Source organism: Amphibalanus amphitrite, unplaced genomic scaffold, assembly GCF_019059575.1.
Source record: "Amphibalanus amphitrite isolate SeventyFive unplaced genomic scaffold, NRLGWU_Aamphi_draft 000450F_arrow, whole genome shotgun sequence".
Classification (NCBI taxonomy): Eukaryota; Metazoa; Arthropoda; class Thecostraca; order Balanomorpha; family Balanidae; genus Amphibalanus; species Amphibalanus amphitrite.
The window spans coordinates 226148-238634 of record NW_024881944.1 but is presented as its reverse complement, the minus strand read 5'-3'; the positions used below and the strand labels follow the sequence as shown (position 1 = coordinate 238634).

Here is a 12487-nt window from a genome sequence, read left to right as displayed (position 1 = left end):
AAAATTCCCAAACACGAGCAAGGTCTACTCGCCAAGACCACCTTTTCCACTTACCGCGACCCCGACTACTGTTAACGCCAGACCCCTTGAGACCCTAATTTTTCGCGATTACTTTTAAATGCGTGAAGGAATTTCAACCAAGCTCAGGACATGGCCGTTTCAAGACAGGCCGAAACTTTTACAATTTAGATATTTTATCGCCATTTCAATATTTCAGGCACTTGTCATTGACTCGTAATGTTAAATTTCGAGCAAGATTTTCATCCGGTGTGTAGAGGCTATCACCAGTCAGTCTGTGATACGTTATGACGTCACAGCTAAGCCCCGCCTCTGTGGTCTTGGCCTGCGGCGGTTTCGGGCCGGCGCGCGGTCACTCTCGCTGTGGCGGGGAGCGGGGACGGGCGACGGTCGAGCGGTGCCGAAAGCCGGCGGAGTTGTGCGTAGCGTCTTGGCTGACAGTGCCCAGAGAGCGACATGATGACTAAGGAGTCATAAATGCTCAATGCGCATTGCTTCTACAATGCTGATATGTTCGCTGATATATTTCTTTTTTTATAAGCTGCATATGACGGGCAGATGGCATATAACTGACATAAGGTTAGGAAATATTCACCTGTATTTAAAGCCTATGGCGTTGCAGATAATGCGATAATGGGATGTCGGATGTCACCAAGTAGCTGCCGATTTGTACATCGCTATGCAACCATCGAACAACGCAATAATAAGTTAATTGCCTGAGCTTCACATCATACGGCTCGCTCGTATTTCAAACAGATACCTACCCTACATCGAAAATCGTATTTGTTAGGAATCGTTAACGTTTGTTCGAAGCACGACTGAGTAGTAGGTTGAGGAGTGATGGTCCTCTTGGTCCTATATACAATAGTCAACAAGAGCCTAACATTTACTTGACCGTCTGCTGCAATTGACGCACGTGAAGCGTCAGCGAAATTCATAGTCCTTCACAGATGGCAGGGGTGTCGTTTGTACAGAGGTCGCTGATGGGCACGGGTCAATGCCGCAGTCGTGGGCGGAGCCTAATGTCATATGACGTAGAAAGCCTCCATCCAGGATGGAAAAACAGTTAACACTAGGGTGACCCGCGTGCTCCGCAACGCGAAAAGGGATATTTTCGATCGGCGGGTGTTCGGTTGTTCTTGTGTCGGTTGGGTTATCTATCCATTTCGGTCGATTGCTTTTTGACGGCTAAACGTTTTGGTTTGTGGAATAAATATCCACCGCATCGAGGTGCCCGTGTCTGATAAGCATGCTTTCCACTTCAGAATCTGTCAAATGTGCTTTATAATTGAGGTGCGTAGTTTTAAGACAAATGAAAGGCGTAGATAATTTTCGCTAAAAATCGTTTTGCAGAGGTTTAAAACTTTTATGTTTTTAAGAATACTGTTGCTTGTCATGCAAACGTGATGATTGGATCTTGGAGAGAATTGAATGCTCTTTCTAATGATAGCATTTTCAATTGTCAAGCGTATCAGGTTAAGCAGCAAATCCCGTGTATCTTTTTAGTGGCACATTGTGGACAAATACCATTTTAATTCAGCGATTTTTCCACATTGTTTTTGATCAATTAGCTGTCCACAATTTTTCCATGAGAGGCGGTACATTTCTCTTGGCAATTGACGTTGTTTCAACTCTCTCAGTCTGATGGTCACGGGAAAATAAAATAAAATCCAAAATAGTCTAAAATGGCACTTTTTGAAATGAAATTGCCCTCACACTTGCACGTGGCGCGTGCCACCCCTGCACCGCACACTATTCGATTGCCCGTTCGATTCTCTACACGATGCTGTTTTCCCCGTGCCGATCGGGCGCACGGCTACCGAGATATTGCACGGGGAACGGACCCGTGTCGGGCAAATTTAGCCATTTTCGCCCGTTTTTGCCAGCCGATTTATACATGTAAAGTCTATGACGCGAATTTGCACTTTTTGGGCACGCGCCACGCGCTCGCTATCGATCCGATCGAGCCGAGACCGCTCAAAGGCACGTTGTCCATCCTTGTTCTATAACTTGCGCAAATTTCAGCGCGGTAGGTGCAACGGTGTGACCTGTAACCCGCGCTACGTAGCACCATGTCGCGACCTTCGTAATAGACAGAAACTACGCCTTCCTCAAATAGTAATATAGACAAGCGGCTGCGCCACTTGCTTCGCGGCGTAGCCATAAAATGCGCAGCAGCCAATTTGCTTTCGAATGTTGTTTGATTCATACCGATTAGTCGTCTGGAAGCATAGATATAGAGGAAAACGTGTAGAGGAAAATTTTGAAAAAAGAACTGTTCTGAGGGCTTTGTTGGGTGAAATTTGGGTGACACGGGCTCAAGACGGGTCCATAGGGTCAACCCCGGTCACATTGGGTCAGGTCAAGTCACATAGGTCACCTCCTGTTACATGGGTTCAGCCTGGACCACACTTCTACTTTTGCCTCCACCACTACTGTTGTATCCTCAGCACTCGCTGCTCTGCCGACCTCCGCCGTGACACTCCAGTTCTCTTGCTTGACTCTATATTGTAACGGGACTTGACCACTTCAAGAGACACACCCAGTTCCGCCGCCCAAAACCGACTGGCCGGCGGAACAGACGAAAACACCCGACATCAACCACGCTGCCGACCGCCCGCGGCCTGACCCGGGGCGGCGGCGGCGGACAAGCGACCGGCGACCGCGACCGAAAACGGGACGAACACGTGGACGGGCCCGTATCACAAACGGAGGGGGGTACGGGCCCGTATCACAACAATCCTCCACCTTTAGAACACAAGTCAGCAATCACGACGCGCTGTAACGCGAGGGCGCCCGACGCACGCGCGTGGAACGACGGGTCCCGACAGCACCCCCAGGCGGGACGACAGGTGCTGACCCAGAGGGCACCCCCGGAGGAGCCGGCGCAGCTGCCACCGACTCGGGCAGCAGAGCGGGGTGCACCTCCGATGTAGCTGTCGCCGGAGAGGACGCGTCCTGTGCCGCCGGCGCGCCAGCACAGAGCGCCTCCAGCGCGCTCGGTGCGCGAGCAGAGTGAGCCGGCGTGGTAGTCTCCGGAACAGGCTGTGCCGGGTCGGCCTGACCCGGCACGAGGGACGGCAGCGCGCACACGCGAGGCCGGACGTGGTCCCGGTGGCGCGTGAAGATCCGTCCATCGGCCAGTTGAACGGTGCAGATCTGTCCGCCAGCAGCGGTGACGACGCCTGGCACCCATGGGGCGCCGGGGCCTTTCAAGAAGGCACTAAACTCTGACGACGCGAAGGCAGTGGCGTTGTCCGACACGAGCACCAGTGGCAGGCCGTGGCAGGCGAACGTCTGGCGGAGTCTGTCGATCGTCACTGCCGCCGACGTCGACGTGGTGATGTGCACGTCGACCCACTTGGAGTAGCTGTCGACTATGATCAGCAACCAGTGACCGCCCTCCATCGGACCCGCGTAGTCTATATGCAGACGCTGCCAGGGCCTGTTGGGAAACAACCACGGTGAGGCGGGCACATTTGGGACACTCCTGTGAGCTTGACACTGCTGACATGACTTGACTAGCTGTTCAATCTCGCTGTCTAGCCCAGGCCACCACACACAGGCTCGCGACACACGTTTCATAGCCGAGGTGCCCGGGTGACCGTCATGAAGCATCAACATCAGTCTGGCTCTCAGAGAGGGTGGGATGAGCACACGGCAACCCCACATCACGCACCCCGCCTCTAGACTTAACTCACTTCTTCTGCGGAAGTAGTGGGACAGCTCTGCATCCGGCGGTGACTCTGGCCAGCCATTCTGAACGTACCGGTAGACGGCTGACAGCACCGGATCGCGGCGGGTGGCGATGGCGAGCTGCTGAGCAGTCACCAGGTGGGACATCTCCTCCATCAGGTTCACGACGTCGGCCGGAACGGGAAACTCTCCATCCGTGTCTGGAAGCGGCAGGCGACTGAGCCCATCCGCGTTGGCGATCTCTCGACCCGGTACAAACTGCAGGTCGAAGTCATACCCAGTCAGCGTGAGCTTCCATCGTAACACCCTGGGCGAGACAACCATTGGCAGACATTTACCAGGTGCTAGCAGGCCCAACAGCGGCTTATGGTCAGTCTTAATCACAAACTTCCGACCATATACATACTGATGATACTTGCTCACCCCGAAGATGATCGCGAGCGCCTCACGGTCGAGCTGGCTGTAGTTGCGCTCGGCTGGCGTCAGACTGCGGCTCGCGAAGGCGATGGGCTGGTCCGCACCAGTCTGCGGATCCGGATGGCTGAGCACGGCGGCTACTCCGTACGGGCTGGCATCTGCCGTGAGGACGAGCGGCTTGGCTTGCTGGTAGTGCACCAGCACTGGAGCGACAGCGAGCAGGTCCTTCGTCTCCTGAAACGAAACCTTTTGCCTCTCTCCCCAAGCCCATTTCACATCTTTCTTCTCTAGCTCGTACATCGGTGCGGCGACAGTAGACAGGCGGGGAAGGAAGCGGCTATAATACTGCACCAGACCCAGGAATGCGCGCAGCTCCTGCAGGGACGCTGGTTCTCGGGCTTCCGAGACGGCACGTACCTTCTCAGCGGACGGTCTGATGCCGGCGGCTGTGATCCGGTGGCCCAGATACTGCACTTCGTCTGCTACCCAGACCGTTTTCTCAGCGTTGATCTTGAGACCAGCGGCGGCGAGACGTCTCAAAACCTCACGGACGTTCGCAAGATGCTCTGCGGGAGTGCGTCCGGTTACGCAGATGTCGTCCAGGTAGATGGCGGTATGCGGAATGCCGGCCAGCAGGTTCTCCATCTCCCTCTGGAACACGGCTACCGCGGACTTGATTCCGAAGACCAGCCGCGTAGCCTGGAACAGACCTTTGTGCGTACTGACCGTGGTGAACTTGCGGCTCTGCTCATCCAATTCGAGCTGCAAGTATGCCTCCTTGAGATCAATTTTGGTAAACTTTGCACCACCAGACAGCACAGCAAACAACTCCTCCACCCGAGGCAACGGATACGTTTCCAGGGCAGAAGCGACATTTACAGTCAGGTCGTAGCTGCCACACAGCCTGATGGACCCATCCCTCTTCTTAACCGGAACAATGGGCGCGGCCCACTGGGATGTGGTGACAGGTTCGAGGATGCCCAACTTGACTTGCCTTTCTAACTCCTCCTCAATCTGACCTTTCAGAGCCAAAGGTGGTGGGCGGTGCTTGTAGAAGCGCGGCTTGCTGTCGTCCACCTGCAGCGATACTTGTCTGGGCGTGTACTTGCCGAGACCAGGGCTGAACAGCTCCGGGAACGTCGGCACGAGCTTCCGTAGCTCGTTCTCCAGATCCAGGCCAGGGACTGCAACATAGTCAACACGTGCGGCGCCGCCAAACAGTGCTGGCCAGTCCAGCCTGATCGTGGCCAACCAGTCCCGACCCATCAAGGTAGGACCGTCATTGTCAACAATGATGAGGGGCAGACGGGCTGACTGGTCACGATAGGCGACAACAACTTGAGCTACACCAGCTACAGGGACCTCTTCACCTGTGTAGGTGTACAGACGGCGACGGTAGGGCGCTAGATCTGGGACCGACTGGAGAAACGCTTTCTCAAACACTGCACGGCTCATCATGGAACAGCTGGCACCAGTGTCCACCTCCATTGTAACGGGGCTACCGTTCAGGGACACTTCAACATGCAGTGGTTGAACAGATCCAGATGACCTCACCGTGAACAGAAGATCAGCAGACACCTCTGTGGCGGGAGGGCTGCTACCAGAGACGTAATGGGCGCGGCGCTGGCGCGACGGTAGGCTGGCGGCGGGCTGAGGCTGAGCCGGGCGCTGGCTGCTCTGAGCTGGGCGGTTCTGGCAGGCGACACGCGTGTGACCCGGCCTCTGGCATCTGTAACAGATCTGGTCACGGAACGGGCAGACGTCCTGACCATGACGGCGGCTGAGACAGCGAGAGCAGGACTGGTTTCCTGACTGTGCTGTCCCCTGGAGAGGTCGCGATGCTGGAGACGATGCTGAAGCTGACGGCGCTCGAGACTGTCCTCTCCTCCGGCTTGGCTCGGCTTGACGGGCTCGCTGGGGGCATGCAGCACGCGAATGGCCCACACGGTGACAAGCGAAACATTCTCGTGTGCGATACGGACATGCTGAAGCATCATGAGTCGTGGAGAGACAGCGATGGCACGGCGCGGTCACATACTGTACAGCTGCAGTCGATCGGTTCAAATCCTCTAGCTGAGAGCGAGTGGTTTCAAAGTGACGAGCTATTTCGAGGGCTTGTGCCAGAGTCAAGTCAGGTTTATCAAAAAATTTCCTCTGCAGCTCAGTGGACCTGGCGTGAGCTACAGCACACTGAAGAACAGTTTGCTCCAACAGAACATAGTCAAACTGGCATCTGTCTGCCTGAAGACGGAGACGGGTGACAAATGCCTCGAATGACTCACCGTCTTTTCTGTAGATGTCATGAAGAACAGACCTCTCATACGTCGCGTTGACTCGTGGCTGGTAGTACGCCTGAAGCTTGGCGGTGAGGACTTGGTACTCTGTGGCGGCGTCATCCAGTTCCGGAGGCTGCGGCAATGTGCGAACAACGTCTTGAATTTCAAGTCCGAGAAGGGTGAGAACAGTGGCACTTTTTCTTTGATTAGAAGTAATGCCAGATGCAATCATATAATACTCCACACCGCGCAACCAACGATCAAAATTTTCTCCGGGCTGATATGGTGGCGGCACAGGCAGAGAAGACATGTCGATAAAATTACTCCTGGCTTCAACGGACTTTACTTGAATGGCAGGCAACAGTAAACATCAATACATTGCACTTGCTATAGCAAACTTGATTTATCGACAATCACTTGAGTCAGACCATGCAAAGGCATACAACAATAAAAACAGAAAATGGGGTATACCACGTCCCTCGTCGCCAATTTGTTGTATCCTCAGCACTCGCTGCTCTGCCGACCTCCGCCGTGACACTCCAGTTCTCTTGCTTGACTCTATATTGTAACGGGACTTGACCACTTCAAGAGACACACCCAGTTCCGCCGCCCAAAACCGACTGGCCGGCGGAACAGACGAAAACACCCGACATCAACCACGCTGCCGACCGCCCGCGGCCTGACCCGGGGCGGCGGCGGCGGACAAGCGACCGGCGACCGCGACCGAAAACGGGACGAACACGTGGACGGGCCCGTATCACAAACGGAGGGGGGTACGGGCCCGTATCACAACAACTACCACTACCCCTACCCCTACCACTACCACTACCACTTCCCCTAACCCTACCACTACCCCTACCACTACATATACCACTACTCCTACCACTACCTCTACTCCTACCCCTACCCCTACCCCTACCACTACCCCTACCCCTACGACTACCCCTGTCCCCTAGGTACTACTACCCCTACCACTACCCCTACCACTAACCCTACTACTACTCCTAACACTACACCTACCACTACCCCTACTACTACCCCTACCACTACCCCTATTACTACCCCTACCAGTACCACTACCCCTACCGCTACTCTTACCACTACTACTACCACTACCACTACCACTACACCTACCACTACCACTGGGTCATGTGAGGTCACAGACTATCAGATAAACTGATAAACTAAAAAAGGGGTTCCTAACCCTGCTCCTACTCGTGTCATTCCAATATCATTTATCGTATTTGGTGGAAATGGCGACTTGTGACAAATGTGGCGCATTGCGACAGAAGTGGCGCACTGAGAAAAATCCTGACTCCGCATGACACCCCCAAGGGGAGTTCACCAAAACGACACCCTAAAACTCCCAGGTGGTACTCCTCATTACACCCCCTCCAAAACTCTCCATTACACCCCAAAACTTCCCTCGAGAAACTCTCTGCAACTCTCCCTACCGTTCTAGAAAACTCTTCATTTCTCTCCTTTACCCTATCAACACAAACAACATACTCCCTGAAACTCCCTTCCATTACTCTCAATGACTCTCTTACTGCCTCATAATTACTCCCAATTACTCCATTCCATTATTCCCCAAAACTCCGTTTACAGCTTCATGGTATACCTCTACAGTTACTCCCCATCAAACTCGCCCAAACTTCCCATCACTTCACTCCAGTCACCCCCCCCCCTCGAAAATAAATATTGGACGAATAGCGTAACCACCCAAAGCTCGTGTACCGAAGCACAGATAAAAAATATATTTCAAGAAATGTGTATTCATAGTCCGGGGCGGTGGGAGGCTTCAAAAATTGACAAACGCTTTCGACATCCCGCCGCGGCACGCTCTCCGGGGATCTCACTCCATACCTATGCTACACGGTCGCGAGTTTTGACGTTAAAAATCCAAAAGGCGGCCTACCACAGCAGGAATGCTTGGTCTGGTGGTGCCGCTACCACCTCCTGGGCCTCGACGAATACTGCGTCTTCTTCGTCCGGCTCTCCTTTCACGATGGTGGGATGGATATTTTGCGGGCCTCCGTTGGCTTCCGACGTGTCTTGCGGGATGCGATGCAGGCTCTCCAGCTCATCCCCTGAAAAATGTTAATCACCATGAAATTATAGGTACCTACACTTACCATTGCGTGGGAGGAAATAGAGGAGAAAGAAAAAAAGAGAAGGAGGGAAATAATGAAGGAGGGAGGGAAGGAAGGAAGGAAGGAAGGAAGGAAGGAAGGAAGGAAGGGAGGGAGGGAGGGAGGGAGGAGGGAGAGAGGGAGAAAGAAAGGGAGAGAGAGAGGGGAGGGGAAGGAGGAAGTTAGGAAGGAAGCGAGGAAAGATGGAAGGAAGAAATGAGGGAGGAGACTGAGAGGTAGGCAGATGAGACAAGATGGACGAGACGAGACACACGCGACCTGACATGTTGGCACTGATACTGCATTTCCGCACATTATGTCAAAATAATGAAAGCAAGAGATTGCAAAGTTAGCATACTTTTTATGCACTACAATTTTGATAAAGTTAAGTTTCAGTGAAAGTCTAAAGGGCAAGTTAACAGCCTCCATCTTAGTTGCAGACACATTAGGGAAATGCTATAAAACGTAGGTACTTGAGCGCTCAAAAAGTTGAGCAGGTCGCTAAAAATAAGCTAAGGACGCGTTACACGCTGCATACGTACCCATGTTAACATTAAAGAACGAACTTCATTTATGGATACTTTCTAAAAAAAATACAACAATTTAGACAAAATTTATTTAAACATGCTGGTTTGTCGGTGGTTTTCCCCATTGGACAGTGGCAGTGGTAGGTAACTGATTTTTTATATATAGGGGCTAGGAAAATCAAGGCTTTTATGCCAAGATAGTTTAATTTTCTGACTCTGCTTTGAAAGCCCTTCAAATTTGATATTTGTCATTGACATGGGTATTAAAACAATTGGGCAATAACAATAGGATCCATGACGTGTAAAGCTTGTATAACCCTAACTTTCAAATTTATTCGAGGGAAAAAATGTATGATATTTGCCAATATGTAGAAACTCAGAGCATGCTGTTTCCGATCTTTATCTCACTCAGGAACGAAACAAATCGATTACCCTTACAGACCATTCCAGCCCATCAAGAACATGGGGTTACCATATGTTCTCATCACAGCATTATAACACTTTGCACTATAAAAGCATGATGAGAAATACAGCTAAGCTTACCTTTCAATCCAAAGTAAGGTCCAATTATCCGTCACTGTATAGGTCAGGTCCGTCTAAGTCAACACGCTCTTCACTAACACCTCGCCCGCCGCCCGGCACAACGTGCTGTATACTACGCGCAAAAGATGGCGGCCGCGGCAGCCTCGCGACGCATGCTAAAACCCCTTCGTAACTCCCCTTTTACTCCTGTCGGAACGTTCGGGAAAGGTTTTTCGGGAGTAATGGAGAGTTGCGTCACAGAGTTATGGGGTGTCACACATGGAGTCATTTCGCCATCCATTGAGAACTCTTGAAAACTCTTTCGCAAAATGAGGAAGGCTCAAAGTTACCCTAGAACACACTCAATAACTCTGCTGGAAAGGGTGTTATCGATGGTTTTCAGGAGTTTTCAGGGGAGCATTTTCAAGAGTTTTGACCCATATGGAGTCAATTTTTTTCTCAGTGCGCATTTGTACTTGTCGTTTTGCCATGCTTCCTTCCACCGAATTGCACCTTTATCGGACTATATTTGACAAAACTGTGCAATTTGCGGCAAAAATGGGGCTTTAGACAAATGTGGCGCATTGCGTCAAACGCGGTGCATTTGTGTAAGCGCATTGAAAACTGTCTTTATTTACCGAAAATCAACACCTTCATTCGCTTCTGTTTATCAAAATAAATAAGCTGCCAATCCGCAAATGAGAGGCACCCGCTGCCGATCGTCATGCATTTTAGTTGCAAAGTTCATCAAACCCGTCTGCCGATGCCTTGAAGCCGGCTTGAGAACCGAAGAAAATTCTGAGAAAATACGCACTTTTCCAGGGCGTGCCACGTGCGAACCATCCACCCCCCGAGACTCGAACCTTGACACTGCACGTGCGCGTGACGTCATCAACACGTTGCGAAAATTTCACCCCCCTCGACCGCACCGTTTGGCCTGTGCACGGCGTCAAAGCACCCCTCTGCACGGTGCAAACACACAGACAGACAGAGTTTCATTTCACAAATAGTATAGTAGACAAGCGGCTGCGCCACTTGCTTCGCGGCGTAGCCATAAAATGTGGGAGCAGCCAATTTGCTTTCGAATGGTGTTTGATTTAAATTGATCTGTCGTCTGAAAGCAGAGATATGGACGGAAACGTGCAGAGGAAAATTTTGAACATAAGAACTATTCTGAGGGCTTAGTTGGATGAAACTTGGGTCATACGGGGTCAAGTCAGGTCAAGGTGATCATCTTTGGTCACACTGGGTCAGGCCAGGTCACCTTCGGTCAGGCCAGGTCGTATAGGTCACCACGTCACATCGGATCGGCCTGTACCACACTTCTACTACTTCCACCAATACCACTACTCCTACCACTACCCCTACTACTACCCCTACCCCTACCCCTACCACTACCCCTACTCCTACTTCTACCCCTACCATTACCCCTACCCCTACCTCTACCACTACCCCTACTACTACCCCTACCCCTACCATTACCCCTACCGCTACTCCTACCCCTACTACTACCCCTACCACTACCCCTACCACTACCCCTACTACTACTCCTACTACTACCCCTACTACTACCCCTACGACTACCACTACCCCTACCACTACCCCTACCCCTACCACTACCCCTACCACTACCACTACCCCTACGACTACCCCTACTACTACCCCTACCACTACCCCTACTACTACCCCTACCTCTATAACTACCCCTACCACTACCACTACCCCTACCGCTACTCCTACCACTACTACTACCACTACCATTACACCTACCACTACCACTGGGTCATGTGAGGTCACAGACTATCAGATAAACTGATAAACTAAAAAAGGGGTTTCTAACCATGCTCCTACTCGTGTTATTCCATTATTCTTAATCGTTTTTGGTGGAAATGGCGCCTTGTGACAAATGTGACGCATTGCGACAAAAGCGGTGCATTTGTACTTGTCGTTTTGTCATGCATCCTTCCACCGAATTGCACCTTTATCGGACCATATTTGACAAAGTTGTGCGATTTGCGGCAAAAATGGCACCTCGTGACAAATGTGGCGCACTACGGCAAACGCGGTGCATTTGTGTAAGCGCATTGAAAACTGTCTTTATTTACCGAAGATCAACACCTTCATTCGCCTCTGTTTATCAAAATAAATAAGCTGCCAATCTGCAAATGAGAGGCACCCGCCGCCGATCGTCATGCATTTTAGTTGTAAAGTTCATCAAACCCGGCTGCCGATGTCTTGAAGACCGAGCAAATTTGGAGAAAATGCACCTTTTTCCAGCGCGTGCCACGTGCGAACCATCCACCCCCGGGACTCGAGCCTCGACACTGCACGTGCGCGTGACGTCATCAACACCCTGCGAAAATTTCAGCCCCATCCAACGCACCGTTTGACCTGTGCACGGCGTCAAAGCACCCCTCTGCACGGTGCAAACAGACAGACAGACAGAGTTTCATTTCACAAATAGTATAGTAGACAAGCGGCTGCGCCACTTGCTTCGCGGCGTAGCCAGAAAATGCGGCAGCAGCCAATTTGCTTTCGAATGGTGTTTGATTTAAATTGACCTGTCGTCTGGAAGCAGAGATATGGACGGAAACGTGCAGAGGAAAATTTGAACAGGATAACTATTCTGAGGGCTTAGTTGGATGAAATTTGGGTCATACGGGGTCAAGTCAGGTCAAGCTGGTCATCCCTGGTCACAGTGGGTCAGGCCAGGTCACCTTCGGTCAGGCCATGTCGTATAGGTTACCACGTCACATTGGATCGACCTGTACTACACTGCTACTACTTCTACCCATACAACTACTCCTACCACTACCCCTACCCCTACCACTACCACTACCCCTACCACTACCCCTACCACTACCCCTACCACTACTCCTACCACTACCCTTACCACTAC

The 12487-nt window shown here is 51.7% G+C and overlaps 2 protein-coding genes across 5 annotated transcripts in view; both read right to left on the bottom strand.

Annotated features, from left to right (window-relative positions):
- Positions 1 to 12487, bottom strand: part of LOC122391698 (nephrin-like) — an 88286-nt gene that overhangs the window by 13106 nt on the left and 62693 nt on the right. The gene's annotated exons all lie outside the window — the stretch shown is intronic.
- LOC122391696 (uncharacterized protein K02A2.6-like) lies at positions 2472 to 7180 on the bottom strand. Of its 2 annotated transcripts, XM_043385881.1 has the most exons (3): positions 4138 to 7180; positions 3788 to 3972; positions 2472 to 3463 (listed from the first exon to the last, which is right to left on the bottom strand). In XM_043385881.1, the coding sequence occupies exons 1-3, from the start codon at positions 6715 to 6717 to the stop codon at positions 2788 to 2790; spliced, it is 3441 nt and encodes a 1146-aa protein (XP_043241816.1). In that variant the 5' UTR covers positions 6718 to 7180; the 3' UTR covers positions 2472 to 2787. The 2 variants fall into 2 exon arrangements, with proteins under 2 accessions (XP_043241816.1, XP_043241815.1); XM_043385880.1 differs by having other exon boundaries at positions 2473 to 3463; positions 3788 to 7180.